The 23,979-nt window shown below is 33.8% G+C and overlaps 1 protein-coding gene across 1 annotated transcript in view; it reads left to right on the forward strand.

Moving 5' to 3' along the window:
- Positions 1-23,979, forward strand: part of ft (cadherin-related tumor suppressor fat) — a 173,761-nt gene that overhangs the window by 105,996 nt on the left and 43,786 nt on the right. The window contains exon 2 of the mRNA XM_077430468.1: positions 23,067-23,405. Within this exon, the coding sequence (XP_077286594.1) occupies positions 23,067-23,405 (339 nt within the window). The remainder of the gene's footprint in view (positions 1-23,066; positions 23,406-23,979) is intronic.

The following is a 23,979-nucleotide window of genomic DNA, read 5'->3' on the forward strand; positions in this document are numbered from 1 at the left end:
CTGTATAAATCGCATTATGTATAGATATCGTGAAATTCACGTACATTAGCGGGTAAAAGACAATGAAAAACCTTTGCGATGCATCGAACGAAAATGACCGTCGTGCGACAATTGATAACTGTAATCAAGGCGATTAAGGTCGACGACGATGGGACACTCCGAGTGTATATATACACATAGGTACCAGATCCAAAGACAAATTGCAACCCTGGCGAAATGATCACAATGAATGGATGCAATTATGCAAGGCGCCAATTTTATGCGCCAACACCTCGAGAGCTCGCTCCAAACGTCGTGTACGATACACCACGTACGATTCATCTCGCATAAATATTGCAGTTATTACATTGTATCGCGAGAGCTATCAAACCGTTTTATTATTATTGTCGATTTTAAAAATATCCTCACGTGTGGTTTGAGTCGGGCGAAATATGAAAAATGTTAATGTAAATTATTGAAATGATCACGAAGGCACGATAGAGCACAAAGCTCCTCTCGGTTCTTATGCAAGCAAAAGCTATCTAAGTATAATGTTCATAAAATAGACAATATCCTCGCTGTTGATCTATGACCTCGAAGTTGTGGCCGGTAGGCTCTCATGTTCAGAATTTATATCTGCATACCAGCACAAAATATAAATATTTATATGGTATTCCTACTATATAGAGGTCTTACTCAAAAAGGAAACCGGTAAAAGGGCACGACTGAGTCTTTATCGCTGCACAAGTCTGATTATGATTACTTTATAACAAATATTGAACGATAATACAGGAACATTCATTATATTGTGGAAGCTAATTATGAAACCGACCACATAACTGAATATTAGCAACTTAGAACTTAAGAATTATCTGTATGATATATCAAAATAGTTTCAGTTCACTTCATAGCAAAGTAAAAGAAACAAATCCCATTTAGTTATTTAATGTGTACAGTATGAAACTTCTCATTCCGTGACAGGAGTTTTTTCGGGTTTCTTTGATCAAATTTACTGTCAGGTAATGTGAGACGTTGTAACTTTTTTTAATTCCATATTGAAAAATCGTTGAAAATTATCCCCACGGTCACAAAAACATTCTTATTTATTATGCTGTCATAATTTTATAAATGAACTTAAAAAATAACTAAAAGACCACCGCATTTAACATTTCGCTTTACTTGATAATATCGATTACATTGCAGTTATGTTTTGCAATATGAATTTCGGGTCCAATTTCAAAAATATTTTGAAAACTTATTAGACACATGCTATCTTGAGATTGAAGATATTAAAATTCAGAGTTCAAACGAAGAATGTGCACGTCAGATCATACGATTAATCTTAGAATGTGCCAAAAAAGCTTTATTGCTTATTATTACTTTATCTATGCTTTTTTTTATCTTCGACATTTTGTGATGTTTATTTGATAAGAAAAATTTTGACATTCAAGAGATTGATTTCATTTGACTGTATCAAGCTTTTTTTAATGTTGAAATTCGATATTTGATCATAGCAGATGCCCATAAAGAGACAGAAAGTAATAATGCACTGGGATCACCCACACATTTTGATTGTTCGCCGTATTAAATGTGATGTTTAACAAAACTTTATGGGAAAACGAAGTATTTTACTTCGTTTCTCACAAGATGCTATCTAATTGTTAGTCTAAAGGGGAGTGAGCGAACGCTATCAACAAAGTAGCGTGGGTAAACAATTCATTAACAAATATGTATGTAATAAATATTTACGCATCCGAAATGTTTTGTTTTGAAAGTATTCTTTTTTTAACCCTAATTTAAATGTGTCTTGAAAATAACACATTAGTTTCGCCACACGCCCATAACGTATGCCATAATATCTGTAATTATACATTATTATAATATCATTGTGGTTTGTGTGGAACAGTTTTTACTATTTATTGATTTATTTGTATTCGTAGTTTGAAGATATATGTATGTATATGAATTATGGTGTCTATTGTTTCATGCGGGACAGTGAAAAGTCGTCTGTAGTATTAATACGAAATTAAGCTTAGGACGCTCTCCGCCCATTTCCTCGGTCAAAAAAATCATGATTAATACACGAATTGTTCGCCATATAGTTAAAGATAGTGAACGTCCTACATGCACGAGGTTACAATATATTATTCAATGGCAAATAATAATAATTTATTCGTGTGACATTAGGCGTGAGTCGTGATCGGACATTGCCCGAATATTGCACGTGAAAAATGCGCGTAGGTTTTTATTGTACGATTCGTTCTCAGCCATAATCGATATTCACAATATTTTAAGTAATGAAAAAAATATGGAAAATTATATCAAGATCCATAAAAATGTTGACAAATTTCAAATGGTTATCTCAGTAATACAATACAAATAACACGTAGGTTGATACAATATGTATATACACCTAATTGTATTGGTTGATTCACATATGTATGCACTTAAGATGTTTCGTTTTAAATGTTATCATTCTATTTTATATCACTGTGTAATTTATAATTCTATAGACAGGATTTGTTCTGTGAAGTTATATTTTTTTCATGGAATTATTTCTGTATTGACGAACTTTGAGAATGTCTGAAAATGCAGTTGGTAAAATTTTATACGAAAATTAATAATATTGATATAAAGGTATAATTCGGAATTTTATTCGTTATTCGACATTTTCGCTATAACCATCCACCCGTATATGAAAGTTTATGGTGAAAATTTTATGATGATTTGCGGGTATTGTTTCTGGAGTTAACATCAAAAATTTTATGACGAGTTATCTTTAATGCCTACAGCACTCAAAGTCTTCGCATTGTATGTAGTTGAAATATGGCATATTTGATGTGAATGTGCAGGTTAAGATTCATCCCGCATTCTTCTGCGTGGTTACGTACGGAAGGCGTGTTAAAAACTACTTAGATTCGTTAGAAAAATTATACAATTAGAGATGAATTTTCCCGTCTGCCAACAGTCGTCCCCAATGCCATCTATCATACCATATCGGAGAGTAAGATAAGCAGAGTCTGCTGTAAAAGTAATGGCGTCGAGTCCGAGAAGACCCTGACCGTGCTTCTAATTCAATTAATAACGCGAGTCCCAACACAACAATGCCAACCGACCTGTTGTTACTATTCGACCACTTTTTTACTCGACTCGCTTATGTAAATTGCTCCACTAAACAAAACGTCATTGTGATACGAAATTAAATAAATTATGTTTTTTTTTCGTCTTCGCGCTCGCGCGGGCCGCTTGTCAAATTGATATTTACGATTATTTATTTCCAATAGTCGTCGTCCATGTCGTCGTTTTTTCAAAGCACTATGTTCATCGCAATAAAATAATCGTATAATAATGTATTGCAAGTGCTAGCGAATTGACCATTGTTCCGATTGAATATCCTGTCTATCCAGACAGTCTAAATCTTACAGTCAAATCCTGATTTGACCATTCACTGCTGGACGAAGACCTCTCCAACCCGCTTCTACTCGTATCTGTTTTGCACAACTCTCATCCATCTCACCACACACCTTTTCCTAATTTCGTCTCCCCATCTTCCCTGCGGTCTTCCTTTTTTACCCTTTTGCATTCTCTCGGGTACCATTTTCGTTTTTCGTCTATTCTTCTAGCCACGTGGTCCGTCCATTGTCATTTCAATCCCTTCACTATATCCACTGTATCCATTACCCTTGTCATAATTTTCACCAACTTATTTCGCTTCTTGTCTTTCTTCATTATGCCAAGAATACTGCGTTCCATACTTATTTTAGTGCATTGGACTTATAGCATCTTGGCGTTCAATATCCAAGTTTCACATCCATATGTCATCACTGGTAAAACACATTGATCGAAAATATTTTTCTTCAGGCATAGTGAAATTTTGATTTCAAGACAGTATTCATTCTTCCAAATGCACCCAAACCTATTTCATTTCATACGTTCCTTTATTTCTTCTTCATTACTAACGGACATGTCTATTATTTTTCTCAAATATGAACAATTATTGAATACTTATTGAAATGCTATTAGACATGCAATAACTATTGAATATTAGTTTGGTATGGGCCAAGTTTATAAAGTTTTAGAATGAAACTTGTATTTTCCAGATATTTTTTAACAGTCAATTTTTGGAAATATATTTTATTCTCCTTAGAATCATAGACTATGTGTATGTATATGTATGATATAAAGAATCATGCTTTGTCACATAAATGTATATTTTTTCACATATATATATATATATATATATATATATATATATATATATATATATATATATATATATATATATATATATATATATATATATATATATATATATATATATATATATATATATATATATATATATATATATATATATATATATATATATATATATATATATATATATATATATATATATATATATATATATATATATATATATATATATATATATATATGAATATGTTTCTATAAAATTTTCTACTGTGTACTACATATTTACATACTTTGTATATTTATCGCACTGTTAGCTCAGTACCAGAAGCTTTTATGTTTGTAGTACACAGTGGCGTGCCGTTGAAATCTCTGTTTTTATCGCACAGTCTTACTTACATGTGTGCAAGCAGGATACAAGAGGACTCGGTATGACGTCACCGCATTATAATGCATATACTTTATATAAAAATAATGTAACCATGGAGCAAAAACGCATTATGATTAAAAATGAAATTATTTTAAATAGTTAAAGCAGCTGACACATTAAATTCGATATGTTTCATAGATAAATTTAAAATTTCTGCATATGCATATGTATGAGTTTCGCTGACGGAACACACGCGAATTTTCCATTTATTTTGATCCGCACACATCCGGTATCGATCGACAATAATTGAAACATCATTAGTGAACTTAACGCCGTTTAACGCCACTCCGAAGTCTGCGGTAAAAAGCGGTCTGCGAGAGATCCCATGATATTGACCGGCGCATTACAAGGTGAAGGTAATACACGAACCGATCATCGGTAAAGACAATCCGAGTCACGTTTGTTCGGGTCGAGCTTTTATGAGCCGCATTAGCACTGTATCGACCGGCTAACTGACACGTGCATATACACTTATTATGTATGTGTGTATGTATTTTCTCTGTGCAGCAATACTCTTCGATTCCAGGGTTGGCTTCAATCAACGGATAAGACACACCCGCCATGTATCGAGAAGACGTTCTTAGATCTCGATGGGGGTAAATGTGTATTGTGTATATCGAAATGGTTATCCAGTGTGACTGGGCGGGTCCCATGGGCGGAACCGCCACTGGCAGCCGCCAGTAATACCGCTTATTCAATACAAACCGAGCGCTGTATCCACATCACGATTCTTCTTTATAAAGCCTGCTCCTTTAACTATTGTTATATGGACCTTATAGATGCTTCGAATATATCTGAGAACTGATGCAAATGAATATTCCTCGTTTAATATCGGTACGTATTATCCTTTTGTCCGGACTCCTACTGCATTTGAATGCACGAGATTTCGCGATTGCACCACATCGCGATACTTTCTTGATTGTAGTGTGGTATATCATCGGTTGCTTAAAGTATGGACTTTACGAAACGATGGCTTCTTCGCCAGGTGGTCTCGGATTACTGCCTTACGGATGCAGGAGGTGTGGTTGATATCTGCGTGAATTGTCATTTGATTAATTATGGGATTTTAATGTTTAAAATAATCCTCCTAGGAATAGTATTGATTTTTATTTGATATAAACAAATATATCTGAAATTTGAATGGTAAATAATGATTGTACAATGTACTATTATTATTATTGTTGGAGTTACATAGCTGTTGGATCCATTTTTATATATTCCCATTATGCCATTTTTCGGATTGCCTCTATGCGACATCTATGGTATTAAACTTGTACATATATACATTTATATAGGATAGGATGGTTTTAGCCACAATGTGATGAGAAACCGTTTCAACAATGAAATCAAATAAATTGGCAAACTCTGATAGGAAACGATCGATTTGGAATCAATTATATTCAAATCTGACCAGCAGCACCACAGATAATACTCGGAATAAATTGTTTTCAATCGAGGTCAACCCACGGGATTGAACCCGCAACCTTTCGTTATTATGCTGGTTTGAAATATTTTTTGTGCAACTGAGGGCCACTTACATTAGATACAACATCCCAGATTCAAAAATTCAAATAAATTCACCAAAATCTGTATATAAATATGTAGATCAATTATTTATGTAGTTATGATCAAACTTTGTTCTGTTCTTTGTCCTGTTTGAATAATACATATTTACACCAACCAAGACTCGAATACGTCAAATCTATCTATTCATGATTCTTACACATATATTTTTAATTAAAATGGATCACTTCAAAAGCCTGCAAGTTTACTTGAACATTGTCATTTATATTTTCATTCTTTCGATCACCATATATATATAATTTATACATACATGCATATATAAAATTTAGATGTAGCATCTTCCGCAATCTGTTCAATACTGTTTTTTTTTATTATTTTTGAGTAGATATCTGCGCCAACCATCAAATTATCATAAACGCGACATAAAATTACGCTTTGACGATTTTCACATATTTTTTTATTCGTCTATGAAAATTTCGAGCCATAAATTACGATATCTGTCTTTGTGAGACTTTTTCGATTTGAAAGGTATTTACCGCGAGCATTGCTTGCAAGTTGTTATTGAATTTATCAAAAAATTTTATTTTATGTGCTCGTTTCAAAATTATGCAAACGTCGCTCGGCAACCACACACATACATAAATACCGGTCGTTCTAATGTAAAAGTCGTGTTGGTCGAAATGTGTCGCCAAAAAGTACGATAAGACGTGTCATTCACATCACAAGCTTTTTATTATCCGAGCCATTTATCACGAAACCACTGGAGATTCGAGTAGAAACTGCGACCGAAATTCGCAACGTGTCGTCTCACTTTAATTAATACTCAAATTTCACTTACACATATTAGATAATGTAAATTTTTAGACCACACTAATATCTGAAATTATTTTTTTAACTTGAAATAACTACGACTTGCATATTTATTGAAAATATGTATGTAGATGCTCAGTTATATAAATACATGAATACATCCATTCAGACAAAGCCTAAATCAACAGTGTATAACAATATTTGTTAAAAAAGGAATGTGTACACACAAATCCCGTGTCAAAGATGCCAAATAATGATTTATTTTCTTATTGACGTTCATATTAATGCATCAAAAGTATATTTATTACATAATATTCACCGATTGAAGAATCAATATTTTTTAAATATTTATTTAACATTATTCCATTTGTACAATGCAATACAAAGCATACATGTATGCAATCGGTTTTTTATTGTACTTATGTACGCTTATAAATAAGATTATTACTTTATGTGCATTGTTAATTTATTTACAAGAGAAGGGGTTATAAATTCAACAGCATGACAAATTTGAGCGTTGTTTGGTATAATTGAATACTTTAACGAGGCTTTTATTTATCTACAGAACTTTTAATTGATTATTATTATCAAGTTCGATAGATCAATGTAGTTTTACAATTGAAACTGTTCGCATTACATTTACGCTCTTGATTATATTATATTAATCAACCCGACCGAAAGTGACGTGCTTATCTGACAATGTGCATTCACATACGAGCAGTAGTAAAATTATTTTCGTACGGAAAACTCCAAGAAAGAATTCACCTGATACAATTCACATTGTTTATGTGCAAGAATCGAGTTTTTTTTCTGTAAGAGTCAATGGTTCTCGCTTCGAGTTAATGTTATTCAAATGTATTCATCTATTTTGCATTTACACTCAAATATATGGCATTCCAGCGACCGTATTCACCGGTCGGTCGTCTTCAATACGCACGCATAAGTTTTTCCCTACTAGAAGGTACCTATCGAATCTGAAACTCGGATTTGCCCCACATAACAAATATGCAGGTACATCGAACGTTTATTTATACCCGATGAAATAAAAATACGTACGCGATAATGTAAGAATGTATGTACATATCTCAGGTACATTATTTACATGTCAAGTTTCGTATGGTGTATAGGCATATGTATGTATATAAACAAACCCCTTGCGGACAACGTGATGATTCGTCGAGCGCGACGTGAATTATGGTTTCGGAACGATGTGACCGTTTTCGCCGTTTCTCATGCGATAATTGTACGTTTTCACGTATAAATCAGTTATATTCAATCATCATCACCGCTTTACGGCATGATAAATCAACGCGCGTTGGCACGATAATAGTTTTATTCGGGACGATAGACGAAATAGTGCGGGCCAGTGTTGATAATTATATAGCAGTGCTGCAGTGTCCAGCCGGGGTCTCTACCCGGCTCCGCCCACGCACACAACTGACGACTTTGCGGCTTCCACTTCTGAAACGTTACGTTTTTATCGCCTCGAAAACGAGACTATCTAACAACGCATGCGATAATGTGTACGCTCTTCTTATAAATTCACGTGATTCATGACTGGAGAACTGAAAACGAAAACAGAACGCAATATTACATCCTAAATTTCTCTTGTATATGCTACAATTGGTGTGTATCTTCCAGTTTTATATATTTTGAAAAATTTGAATATATTTGTATTTTCAGTTATAATATATTTTGACTAATTGGAATATTTTCCGTCTAACCCACGTAAGCTGATTCGTATGGCGAATTAGATTCCAACTGGTCAAAATATATTAAAACTCCCTACACAGTTCAACTACAAGTTCGTACCAGGTTAGATGGAGATGTTTTGTTTTCGTTTAAACGTCACTTGACTAGTAAATTAAGTTGGAAAGTGACATTTTTTAGTTTTGAACACATTCTTAGAGTTATCCTAATACGTTACTCATTACCTTTATTCGTAATACCTAGCAAATATTTACGCATTATTGAATTCTAAAGCATTCGTAAATTCATCGGAGCTGTCAAAACTAAACTGTCATATTAAAACTGGCACACATCGTAGAAAGTGTATTTGCGCTTGTAGATATATAATTTACCAGTAGAATTGTATTCGAAAATGAATGACGTCAAACGCCAGTTGGAATATATTACACCTGAAAATACACTTCGACTTTAACATAAGGTTATATAAAATATACATGTCTACGTTTCTCGATTTTGATATCACGTCATTTTTGAAAATTTAGGATTTCTTAAAATTTATCTCATATAGTCCATTTGATGAAAATAGCTGATGACCAATTCAGCTTATTCTTCCTTACGCGTCATGTCCTCCTGGAACCTTGGCAACTATTTAAAATTCCCATCCGGTTCTGTGGCCATACCACTGTCGAAGATTCTTCAACCATGATGTCTTCCTCTTGTCCCAACTGCGTTGGCTACAATCTTTCCCTGGATTGTTAGACGCAGGATATCGTATTTCTGTTTCCGCATCTCATGTCCAAGATATTCTAATTTGCGCCTTTTCACGTTATGGAGCACTTCCACATGTTTTCCCATCGGGCCCGTCACCTCGGTATTGGTTGCCCCATCCATAAGATTTTTAACATCCTTCTGGTTGTCCAAATCTCAAATGCCTGCAGCTTTTTACAAGCCTCTTATTAGTTTGCTTTTTACACATGTCATCTGTCAAGGTTTAAGCTTCTATCCTGTACAGAAAGAGGCTGAAAGTGTAACATCGTAAAAATCGAAGTGCTATGCTGAAATCACGTGTGGTAATGATATTTTTCATTTTTAATCGATTAAGAATGAAATGATAAAAGCCGATGGTATGTAGCTCTAAAGTTGAAAGAAAAACTCAGTTTTTCATGGGACGAGTGTATTATATATAGTTTAAATTAATTTATGATTTTTAATTCTTTCTATAATAGAGGATTTCTACTTATTCTCGTATCTCCTTCAAATAATCGTATTTTACTTTGAAATATCGATTTTTTTCTAGGTTCCTCGAGTTGATTCTGCCATGTACTTTATATCCAGTAAAACGTCTTTAAAAACCCTATTTTATAGACATGCTTCAGCCAGCTTTACGGAAACTTTTCACTTAAGTTTCAAAACATAAGGAATGTACTTTTTAATATTCTTGTACGTACTGTCATTTATTTCGAGTTTTTACATTTTTTTCGATTATTGTTAATATATATGGTATATCTACATATACATGTTTACATATTTTGTCAGGAAATTGTCTTAGGAAATTTTGATCCCAATTGGCTTCATAGTTTGAATAAGTGTTACAGTTTATCGTTTATAATATATGTATAATAAACACGTTTTTAAGTTTTTTAATTTAAATGCATTTAAATTATCAAATCCAGTTATTCGCGTCTAATCATCGGAGATCACGGGTTAAAACGTATATTTAACTTGGTATTTTAATCTAAAACTTCATTATTTTCGCTCGAATGGGTTGTATTTAGTGTGCGGCACATTGATCTCGTTTATTAATGTGAAATTTTAAGTCAACCCATCAATGTAATAAATAGGTGCATAAGTGTAATGTAATCAATCAGACATAATTTCTAAAATGAAAACGAACACGAAGAATGTTGTTGTATATTTTTTCAAGCTAAATTTCGATACATCACCTGCTTTTACAAACCGAAAAAAATCGAACAACGCACGCTGATTGAATATCTTAATGAGTCCAACTGGTTCAATAGTCTAAGTATAGACTCTCACCTGTATCTCCGAAACGAGTATCTCTAAATCTGTTGTAAAAAATACTCTTTTTTTCGCTGACCTTAATCATTGATATTATCTGCGATGTGCAAATTAACAAAATTTAATAGGTTAAAAAAGAAGCGGATCTACATAACTTGTATCGTAGCAATGTAAAATGCAGTATAAAATATTAATGGTAATATTACAGTACAATAAAATATAAATAAATGTGCATAGATTCCATATGGTGGCATGAGTCTTAACAATAGTTTAATAACAAGACAGTGGAGCAAAAAATTGAAAGCCCTCGTTTCGCTTAGTCAAAATTCTTCCGGTAATGCGATAGTTTATCGATAGAGATAATCCATTGTGTAACTGTTGTGCGGCACCATCGTCAAAATATGAAGGCAGAGCATTGTCTGAAGAGGCGAGTGTCACGTCACGCTGAAAATGGCTCGTCATGGTGTCGAGGTGCTTGTCCCGTTATGCGCGCTGACCCCTGGGATTGGGACTCGCGGCCATCACATCACCATCACTACCACTGCCAGGCAACCGAAGAACCTTCGCCAATCTATCATAGATTAATGTACTTAAAATACAGCTCCGACCTATTCAAGTTATAGCATTCTCAGATAATTTCTCGCCATTATTGGGGTTGGTTCATTCAAACGAGCGCGCAGTTTCTAATGTGGTACTTGTTCTACCGCTTGATCAACTTTCCTTTCGACTTTGTTTATGAATAGCACTTTAGCCAAATATATCTGCATACATACATACATATAGATCGACGAGTTGGTATTTGGTTTTCATTTTGAAATCAAACTGGGACCAAACATATCAAAGGCGCTAATACATTTGTTCATATATGAATATGATACATCAGATAAAGTAAAATTACACAAGGTTGATTAGATATTTTTGTATAGGAAAGGTATCAAATACCTACATTAGGGCTGCCATTCGTCCTGGTCTTAAGGTCTGTGTCCCTGTCCGAGATTCATTTGTCCCGGTCGATTGAAAACTTACGCATATTAAAAAAATGTTTTCTATATTTATATTATGAGAAAATGAGATTTTCGAATCTCGAGAACCAAAAAAATTCGAGAAATCACAACCTCTGTGGGAGTCGTTGAAATTTTTTTCTTAGAAGAAGAAAATCTTTCAAAAGCAATAACGGATTTTTTTACAAATCCATTATCAGAACTTTATACCTTGTTTGTAGACAGCCAATTTTTTTACTTTATCTATGTACGTAGTAACAATAGATGAAGTTTTGTTTTTAATTGAAAATCAAATTAAAAAGCTTGAAAAAATTTATCATAACTGTCATTGAAGTGAAAAATATTTTTGAGGACACAAAACAATTAACGGAGAGATTAAGTAGTTAATACATAAGTATTCAAGCAAAGCAGACATACAAGAAATTAAAAAAAAAAACACTAGTTTTCAACGTTGGAATTAATTATTTGGAAAAATGGTACAAATAAGATGTTTTTTTCATGTATGCTTCTCCGTGAAGTACCCGAATGGGTTGAAAAAACTATTGCATATTTAAGTGAAACGGGTATATTGTTCACGGATTTAATTTATGAGGTCATTTATCGAAAATAAAACGTGAAGAATGGAAAACGAAAGACACAGTGAAAAGCATAATTCAATGTGTTAATTTATATTATAAAATGTTATGCATTACATTATATAATTATATAAAAGGGAAAAAGAGCTGCTCCAAAAAACGAATACATTGCAAAAGTATGATTGGGCAAAAAAGAGCGATGATAATGAAGTCACCGAAGTCAGGGAAGAGTGAAGGCGAGAGAATAATGGATTTAATAAAATGTTTAAGTAAGGTTCTATTTGGTTTTATTAAATTGAATCACCCATTAATCTATTACATATTATTTTATTTTATATTTGGTACAGACACTATGAATGTCGTTAAAGTGGTTATTGGGGGGGAGGGGGGGGGGGTGAGAATTACATATGTAGATGCAATTTTTATTTCATGCGTATTTTTTTGTTTTGACAATTCTTCCAGAAGCTTATACTGTTCTTGTTGCTCTTTTTACAAGCTTTTTATTAGCTTCAGTATGTTATAAAATTGTGATCTGATTTTGAATCACTTCCACTCTCGATGTCGCTTTGATATGTTTCCGACATACGGGGGGGGGGGGGGGGGGTTAGCTAACATTCAAGTAAGCCAATGTCTCCGGCATGAAGCTAGAGGAGTGTAATCATTAACGAAACCGTTAAAATTTACATCGGAATCTTGTGTCATATTGGATCGATGACAGCTCGCATTCCATACGCTTCTTTCTACCACCTCTTTGCAAATTAATTAAACAGTGGTAAAAGCTATTTTTTTCACTCTCATTTAATATAAACTTTTATATTTTCTAGTATTCATTTTTTAATTCACTAACAGATTAATTTGTATATAATTTGATAAAATTTGTAGCGTATTTTTACTATTTAAAAGTCAAAATTCAAATACAAAAGCGATTAAATTCATACAAGACGGCTACCCAAAATTTTGACACATGTTACATGTTCTTCCACCGTTTCTTTTTGTTGATGTAACTTAAAGCATATTGCCACTTTGTGTTTCTCAGCAATTGGAGAGTATCGATTACTTTGAGCTAGGATATTCTTAAAATGAAATATCGGCTTATTTGACTCTACTTTTTGCTTCATTGGACGACCCTAGTAAAATGCCTATCCTTAAAATATTTCAAGCAACCGTTCACCTCGAGTGATACCGGTCTTAGATTACGCTTAACAGCCATCAAAGTGTCGTACGCGATCATTACTTACGCGAATGAAATATAATAAAAAAAAAAAAAACTAAAAGTAAAAAGAAGAACGAGCCGTAGTAGTACAGTGTATAATGTATATGGTCAAAATTGATCACGGCACCGATGCGATGTGTCGAATCCGACGAGCAAACAAGTTGATTCGGTGGTCCGTCTGTGGCTCCGATGTACCTGAATACTCGCAATCAAATCACGGCTTATTGAAGTTTCCTCTATCTCGTTACAAGAGAGCCGTTAAACACCTACAGGCAACAAAACACCGTCGTGGAATTTTCACTGACCTACAAAGGTTGCGAGATTCGGAGAGATATATCGCGCTGAATGGATTTTTAATATCATCATGATTTGTGTCCGACACAGCGAATCATGAGGCAATTTTCAGTTTGACGTTTTAATAAGAAATTACCGTCGGATATCTAAAAAGCTTACGCGTTTTGCGTTCGCGAAGGACTTTTTTTGCATGCCGACTCCTACATATGTATGTATGCATAGTCAGTGGAGTGTTCTCGATCGAAGTTTGGCGTCGCTCCTTATCTTCGGAAAATTTCAGAACAATTTATGCCATGCGTACGTTTTGGTTTATTTGGCAACGATCATGCCGATAGGTTGATAGTGATAATTTAATATGATTTATCTCAGAACGCTAGAAGCAATTTGGTTGATATCGTGCGTTTGACCATCACGCTCACATACTCGAACAAAAATGCTAATAATTTATACCTGTGTAGATACATACGTATATGCATGTTGTAAATTTTACATTTTGTTTAAAATATTTTTATACTGTACATATGTATACATTAAAATTGTACAACTAAGTTTCAGCTCATTTTAAATATAATACATATAATTAAAAAAAATTATCTACATATGTATATAAACATTTGAAATACACCCTGAAGATGAGCCCTAATATGATATAATACATATAAGCTTGCATATTTTGTATAGACATTGTGCTATGTCAATTATTAATTTTCAAAAGCAATATAGCGTTTTTTTCCGTCTGATGAGAACGTTATCACAAAAGATAAAAAATAAAACAAAAAAGCCAATAAATATATAGTTGAGTATTATAAAAAGCGATCTTTTCATCCAGGTTTTTTTTCTTTTGCTTTTTTCTATCGTAAATACAATGCGCGTACCGATCGCCATAGTGGGCTCACATCAAACCGCTTCAAATGCTTTAATACTAAACGTCTGACATGACACTAAGTGTACCCATATTTCATAATCTTTAAACGGTATAGATATAAAATACATCTTGCTTCAAGCGTGGAAGTGGAGTTCCCATAGTTTACATATTTATGCTTATTAGATACATTATAATCGTTGTTCGCGAGTTATCTTATTATATTTTTAAAATTAAGGCGGATCGGATTTTTTCCAACCTGCCGAAATTGTTTTCGACGAAAATAATTTTAAAGTGTTTTTCTTTATCGCGTGAAAATATCTCAATACGTACAATACGCGTTGATGATACGAAATAATGCGCTCGGTGAACATCTTATTCGAATTTCAATTATAACGCCATCGTGTAAACGTTTTAGAGCCGTTTCATTGATTAATTGCCGTAAATAAAATTGATTCGTATGGAAATATTAATTTTCCGTGTATACTTTAATCGTTTTAACGGCGGATTCGCTTTTATTTAACCATATCTAGATTATTACGCGTGTGTCCGACAAACGCTGCTTCGGCTGCCGCGTAACAGATTTTGATCTTAATATGTATACATAAACCATTAAAAACACTTATTTGTCGACATAAAATATATTTGTAACGGTCTCTCATCATCTTTTGCTATAAATTACCTCGTAAAATTTTATATCTTTATCGAAAAATGAACGCCGGCGATATTGTGTAAAGTCTTTCTATCTATTTTATAATTTACTGTTTACATATTTCGTATAACGAACGGTCGACTTTCACGTTACTATAATTTTATCTTTATAAATCGCACACTACTATAGGTTTTGAAACATCATCGTCTTGTTATAAATCTCGCCGATAAATTTACAAGAAAAAAATATCAATAAATAATATTTCAATGTATCAAAAACATCTCTCATTTAAAAAACAACAAGCATCATAGTACATATAGCCAGTAGTATGGCTCGGTGGTTGCGTTTATGTTTAGCACTGAGAAATTACTGGGTTCGATCCCGTGATAATCTTAAATACTGCTGGTTAGACTTGGATATTTGTGACTCCAATTTGATCGTTTCTTATCAGAGTTTGCCAATTTATCTAATTTTCATTGTTGAAACGGTTCCTCCATCAAATTGGCAAAAATCATCCTACCCGCTGTCAGAAATATCTGAATTTGATTTATGTACAATATGTAAAAATTTATGTACAAGTCTAAATCCATAGATGTCTCAATGGATTAATTAATTAATTAATTAATTGTTAATTTAGTTTTCTCTCGAAATACCGTGTTTTATGTAATAAAAATGCTGCAATGTTTGTAATCAGTTGTCTAGGAAGGCGCATTGGGGTCTATCTGTCAAGCCTTATGTAAAAATATATACTAATCAAAATATTATTACCATCAACCAGGTTTTAATTGAAATCTAACCTCATTTAAATCGATATGTTTATTTTTCGTTAATGCCATCTTAAACTTACTTTCTGCTTTGTTTAAACTCCTATATAAAATGTTCAAAATACAAACATACCTATGTACAATGTGTACATATATATTAATTTATCAAAATGGAATCGATGATCTGTTTATTTGTATTGTTGGAGTTTACTATTCTAAACTTGATCTTTTTACCATAAATTGAAACACTATTTGGTGGAAAAATTTTATAAAAATGATTCGATAGTATAAGATGATAATGTTCAAAAGCTTTTCGTAACGTGCGGTTAATCCTACGTACTCGCATACGCAGTAGCCACACTTTCCCCCTAACGACAAACCACATCAACTGTGTGTTCAATTCATAATGTTCATGGTTAAATTTGATAATAGTTTATCTTGTCTTTAAACATCTCGGTGGCGATTGTTCGCGGAAGCCGCATTCATTTGTGGTCAACATTTCCGAATGAAGCTCACAGGGTCGCACAGCAGCCCTGATTGGACACGGAAAACACTTTATAGCGCAATTTGAATCGGTCTTTAATAACCTTGCACAACTATTGTTTATAGCGAGGATATCATTGAATAGGTCTAGAAGGTATCTCAGTATAGGTCGGTATAGGCCTAGAAGGTATCTCAGTATAGGTCAGTATAGGCTTAGAAGGTATCTCAGTATAGGTCGGTATAGGCCTAGAAGGTATCTCAGTATAGGTCGGTATAGGCCTAGAAGGTATCTCGTCTGATCTGTCAGTCGATTAACAAAATAAATTTAGTCTTTCGATAACCTTAAGATTAAAGTCACAACAATGTTAAATATTATTTTTGGAATCATGCTCGTATGCATATGCATATAATATAAGTTTGATCTTTGTCAAAGCTTGATTTATTGAATATTCTCAATACGTTCCTGCAATTTTTATTAGATTAATCATTCAAAAATTTCCAACAAAATTTAAGCACTTATGCAAGACTTAAGGACTTAGGTACATACGTAATTCTGAAGAACTACACAATTATTTATTATTTATGTACTATGTATAACATGTATGGAATCCTTTTAATAAAATAAATATGTGTGTGTGTTTATATGTGATTTTTTGAACACGTACTGAAACTAAGTATCGGTTACTGAAATTCTTGTTGCACCTCTGTCCAACTTTTCGCCGAAAATCAGGAAAACCATTGGAGCTGAAGGGGCTAAATTTGGATTCATCAGAGAATATAACTCCAATTTTCGTGTAATTTTGGCTATTACAATCAGATATTTTCATTTTTACGTTGAGTAGTATCGTTACGTTGAGTATTTTGCCGGGCTCTTACCGTAAAGTCCAGCTTCTCTGAGTCACTTTTTTATTGTTGAATCACTGATTTCAATATATGTAAAATTAATCGGGTATATTCTTTATTATTTCCAGAGCACATTTAAAACGCTGCCGTAAAGATTTTCTCTCAAATGTAGTGTAGAACTCGCCAAAGTCGGAATTTCGATATTATCCTCCAATGATAATTGAATGTGGTTTCTCATGTTGATTTGTTTTATTTCAATTATGATACTTTATTCTCGGAAACTTACACGAAACTGAACTCATATCATAGAAAATAATATTATTTTAAAGGATGTGATCGTTAAAAACCCACACATAACAAGATAATATTTTTATTACCACAAAACCGTAAAATCATAAGTGTTGCATTGTATATAAATGCTACTGTACATATGTACATTGATAGTTATGTTTTTTTTTATTTTCATTGAGAATTTAAACGTTTATGTTCAGGCTTTATGAACACTCGTTCTGACGACTTATCTAGCTGCCTTATCCACCGTTCCCCATATACACTTTTACGATCAAAATCGACTTCAGATCAGCGGGCTTCCTTAGAATGAGCGACTCGTCGCATCTGCAATGCAGCACAAGCTATCGCTGCCCCCTCCCCCCAGTTATGATCGGATGATCGTGATTAAATGTGAACGCTTTGACCAGGCAATGATTGGTAGGGATTTGCAGACGGCCAGGAGGTTAATGCTGGCGGTCAAGTGAAGTTGAAGTCCAAAAGTGAAGCTGGCAGGCAGCTGACGAACACGCCCATCCCGGCGCGCGGTGATTGAACGCGGCTCGCCAACGTTTCCGACTTTCTCATGTGGCTCTTCTCACGCCGAAACATCAGCTTCTTCTGTTCATTGGAGGCCCTGGGCGATGCGCCGGGACCAGCGCCCCAAATTTAAAATATTCAAGCGAGACGCAATGATAAATAATGGTCAGCGAGCCGCGCCGTGCCCGCAACGGCAACGGCCATACGTCATGCAAATTTAAAATGCGTGGCCAAATTGCGAGCGGTTTGGTCGGGGGATGCCGAACACGACATTAGTCGCTTAGGCGGGCGACTCGCGGGCCACTTTGCTCGTCAATACGCCACGACTGCAGCCCTCTCTTAACTGCAACCTTCAGGCTTCAGGCTTGGACCCTTTTACGTGTGTGGATAGCAGTGTATGCACATACATATGTACATACATATGTGGAAGATGAGCCATTTGGGTGTAATCAAATCGTTTCGAGATAAGTTATTATGTGTGCTCGAGTTTGTTAAGATAAACGCGACCCCGACTCTAAATCCGAAGTTTTTTTGTATTTAAATTTCAAATAATTTTTTTGCCCAAACAATATATGTATGTAAATAAAAGAACATTTTCAGGCACACAAATAAATACGGCCGAAATTTCACCAAGTGTATAATGCAACGAATGGCCCAATTTTCAAAATTTTGGTACTATTAAGAGGGCTGGACCCCAGCGCCTTGTCCATACATATTAGACTTCTCCCTTCCTTTTTTACACCCACGAAAAGAGTCCGGCGTGCTATTTTAACGGTTGATTTTTACAAAAAAACGAAGACACAAACATAGAAAATATCTTTTTCATACCGATGATAATTTTTTTTTTAAATTGGTCCAGTTTCGGAGGAGAAAACTGGAGAATAAGAAACCTCGATTTTGTCGATTTAAAATAGGTAAACGAGGCGCAACTGTCGCATTCACTCAATATATATATTGATATATATTGTCGCATTCACTCAATATATACATACATATATAGAAGAAAGGAACGGAAACAAAATTAAGGTTTCGGGTATCCAGCCCTCTTAGGGAGTTAGGGCATATGGTGAGATGGTGGTATAAATCACTAACTTTTAACAAAAAAGTCTTGATATATATTTTTTAATTTCTGATGTATAAATTTTAAAATTAACCAGCAGAATAGACTAGTGTTTAGCATATAATGTTTTGAAGTGGTCACGGGTTCAAATCCTATTGGTTTCTGTAGGCCAGACCTTGGATTTGTGACTCCAGGTCGATCTTTTCCCATCAGACTTTGCCAATTTATCTGGTTTTCATTGAAACGGTTCCAACAAATTGATAACCTTACCCATTTTCTCGCAAAATCTCGAGTTTTCAGCTATCTCGAATCTCGCTGAATTGTATAAAATGCTGCAAATTTACAAATTTGATCATAAATGTCACTGTGGATGTTAATTGATATGTATTTACTGAATTTCGCTTAATTGTTTAAAATGCCACAGATTTTCAAATTTGACCATATATGTCTCTGCGGATATTAATTGATATGTATTTATTTACTTTGTATAATAATAATAATATTTGTATCAAATGTACAATGTTTTCGGGCAGGAAGGCGCATTGGGGTTACCTGTTAGGCCTTCCTGGTGTAAATTAAAGATAAAATAAAAAAGCTAAAAAAAATAGTTAAATTCTTTAATACATACATACATACATATCATCATGGTTTACAGCCATTTGCCATTCACTTCCGGGTGAAAGCCTCTCCAAAACGATTGCATTTGTTTCTGTTTAGGGCAATTTTCATCCATCTCATCCTACATATTTTTACAAGGTTTTTACTAGTTTAATTTCGCCAATCGGTCTGAAAAACTTCCTAAATTCTTACGATCGCTTTGAAACTTTGCCAATTTGAAAGGTTTGGCTGCCGATAGAGATTTCAATTGCTTCCGCTAGTTCGATGGTGAAATATAATCGTAATAAACACGTTTAAGAATCCAACAATGTTGGAGACAGTAACAGCTAACCCTTTGCTACTACCCTGTAGCCTTATATGACTTTCCGCCCCCCACTCGTTTTGTCAGATTTTAATTGTTTAAACACCTATAACTTTATCTTTTTCGCACTATCTTATTCTATTTTCATCCGACCATCTTCCTTACGGCCTTCCTTTCACACTTTTACACTCTCTTGGATACCGTCCAAGCACTTCTTTCGACCAGCTATCGTCTGTTCTTCTACATAGTTACGTGACCCGCCCATTGCAATTTCCATCTCTACTCTTTTCATTATATTCAATACCCTTATCATACTTCTCATCCACATTTTCCGTTTTATTTTTTTCCTCGCTATGCCAAGCAAACCGCGTTCCATGCACTAGATTGTGTGTAACATTCTGGTGTTCTATGCCCCCAAGTTACGCATCCATACCTCATCTCTGGAGAGACACATTTCTCGAAGATCTTTTTCTTCAGGCGCAGTGGCATTTCAGATTTGCACTCCCAAATGCACTCATATGCACGCCCAAATGCACTTCGTCTTAATTTCATAGGACTCTTTATTTACTCTTCATTATTCCCGGTCATGTCAATGATACATGCATACTTTGTAAAAATATTTACATTTATTTTTTAAAAAGAATAGCCTTCAAATTGGCGCAACTTTCCATACTTTATTGAATGCATTTTCCATACTTTATTATTTTATCAAGTTTTCAAGTACCAACACTTGTCATCTTTTCTTGTGTCAGTAATGATATAAGTCTAAAGGTTATTAATAAAACAAATGCTTCCGTTTCGTGTGGGTCGTTATATGTATGTACGTACATACATACGTACGTATGTACGACTGTAGGTATGTACGTACGTACGTACATACCTACAATCAAAACAAGTCTCGCAAAACGAGGTGTATTAATTTTGCATTGATGCGCACTCTCCCATCTCGTTTGTTGCATATGAATATCATCAAATTTTGACAGGTCAAAATCGCCACACTTCCTCCGCCTACGTAAATAAATGTGAACGAATTTATCATTGTGTATCCGCATATGTTTGTGTCTGTGCTAACTGTGCATATGTACGCGGACGTTTTTGCAGATTGCCTCATTAATTTAAAATCAACAATCGAAAATTTGGAATGTAAATTTTCGTTCATTTTCGAATGTTCGCAAAATTTTCCTATATTCATCAATTATATTTATTATTTGTATATATCAATTTTCCGGTAGATTGACGGCTCATCTTACGAATGTGTTTATTTGAAAGCAAAAGCCATTCAATTAAGCTGTTGTGAAGATCATAAAAGAAAAGAAAAATTATTATTTAAGTTATAAACCTTGCATTTATTGATAGCGTACAAGCAAATAAAGAGCTTCGTGTGTGTAAAACATTGCCATTCATATGTATGTATATGTGAAAAATAATAAGACTCGATCATTTTTCTCACGCACAGTCAAGCTTTTCATAATCATAAAAATACCTCACATTTACATGTACATTTATATTGTCATTCAGAAAATTTTCAATTGTTTTTTTAAATTAAATTCATTAATTTCTCAAATTTTATTGTGATTTTACTTGTATTTTTTTAGTTCAATTTATAGATGAAACATGTACATACATGTTTAAAGTATGTAGAAAATAAAATTTACTAAATACTAAATAAAAAATTTATATTTTGAATAAATTTTATATGGGTAAGTTTTTCAGAAGTTAATTACATCTGAAAGCTGTTACCAAAATATTAAAATTGCACTTTAATATTTTGGTAACAGCTTTCAGACTCCACCTTGAACGATTTTAGTAACACGCACTTTTCTTGCCAACGTATAAAATTATTAGTACTAAAAATGTCAGTGATTTTCAAGATATAAAAAATTAAAGGAATTAATAAAATCACCAAAAATTGACATGTAACTCAATTTATTCAATTATTGGTAATGAAATAGGTATAAATAAAAAGTAAATTCATTCATAGTATTTGAATTTTATACACAAAAATGGATATGGAAAAAGTATGGATATAAAAAAATCCACGATTTTCTTTATAATATAATTCAAATTCATGATTAAAAATCGTAAATAAAAAAAGTAAGAGACGGAGGAAACAATGCAATTCAACGATTTTATTTATAATGTAATTTAAAATATAATTTTATAATTTGTAATTATTATTACTATCCGCTAGTATATAGCTTAATATTTTTATGGTTGTGTTAAATGTGTTGTTTGTGTATATATATGTTTTGCTTTTGTTATGTCTAATTTCTTTAGTTATTATTTTGTTTCTTTTCACACCTGTTTTTGTATATTTTTGACCATTGTGGCCCATTAGGAATTCCTGTAATGCTACATTAGTCCAAACTTTAAATAAATACATAAATAAATGAGTGATAAAATCATGATTTCTATAAAGAAATTATTAAATTTCAATTTATTGGTCGATTTACTTCAATAAAATTAGAGACTGATTGACGGATATCATAATATTATTAATTAAAAAGAAAGTTATTAAATATTATTAATTAAAAAGAAAATATTATTAGTAAAAAAGAGTCTGAGTCGGTTAATTTACGGCTCCGACTCTTCTTGAAATGTTCAGACTCCACGATTCCGACTCCGACCCCACGGGCCCTGGTTACTACTCTTCTTCACATAAATATCTCAATGCCAAAAACTTATTTGACGACACAAGGCTTTCCCAAAAGTTTTCCCAGCTTAGAGTTCCATCTCTGAAAAAGGTCACCATGAAACAAATTTGAACTTCTGATATTGATACGTACATATTCTGATACGATACATATTCAACCATATGATCGAAACATAAAATTACGCTTTCCAAGTCAATATTGAGTGATTTAATGAAGAAATTGTATGTACATATGTAGAAGTAACCGTGTATGAATCGATAGTGACTTTAATTGTTTGTGTTGTGTATGTTGCAGGTGCGCGTGAACGTGCTGGACAAGAACGACAGCCCTCCCGTGTTCGAGCTGCAGGGTCAGCAGCAAGGTGGTGTTGGTGTCGTCGGCATGGGAGTGGTGATGGTGTCAGAAGAAGCAGGTGCCGGTCAAACAGTGGGGGTGGTTCGAGCCCGCGACCCCGACACTGTGGGTCGCGTGCGCTACCAGCTACGTGCACCCCAACATCGCTTCCTGCTGGAGCCGGACACTGGATCCCTCAAGTTGGCCGAGCCCCTGGACAGGGAGGTGCGAGATCACTACAAGCTGCTGCTGCGAGCCACAGACGGAATCCAACATACGGATACTACACTCACCATACAGGTATTGTCATCTCTGCTTACTCGTATCTCGTGTGTCATTGTGGTGACAGCTGTCTTACGTCAGCATAGTAGGTCATTGGTGTCCATAGGTATTTGTCCACTTTTAGATGTACCTACTTTAACAGAGTTTTCCAAGCTGTGCATTGGGAAATTTTTCACGTACAATGTATGTATATATCTACATACATAAAAGTAGTTTTTATTTTATTAGTATTTTAAATAAGGTTCTGAATTATAACTTCATTCGTGAAGAACTGAGTTCGATTTCAAAAGTGTCTGCACTACACAAACCTAATATATAATTTTAAAAGTGACTTTGTATGTATGTAAATAAATGTGTAATGTTGGTTGGTAACATCGAAAACAAATCGAAGTTTCTATGACGATTCGATATATATTTTTTTTCGATTCAAATAAATTTAATAAAAAACAAATTTTATTTTTACATATATACCAGGAAGGCCTTACAGGTAAATCCCAATGCGCCTTCCTGGCCAATTACAAATACAAATGCAGCATTTTTATTATAAGTCGTTGAATTGCGAGACACTGAAAAAACTCGCAAATTAACGAGA

Source organism: Arctopsyche grandis, chromosome 5 (genome assembly GCF_051622035.1).
Source record: "Arctopsyche grandis isolate Sample6627 chromosome 5, ASM5162203v2, whole genome shotgun sequence".
Classification (NCBI taxonomy): domain Eukaryota; kingdom Metazoa; phylum Arthropoda; class Insecta; order Trichoptera; family Hydropsychidae; genus Arctopsyche; species Arctopsyche grandis.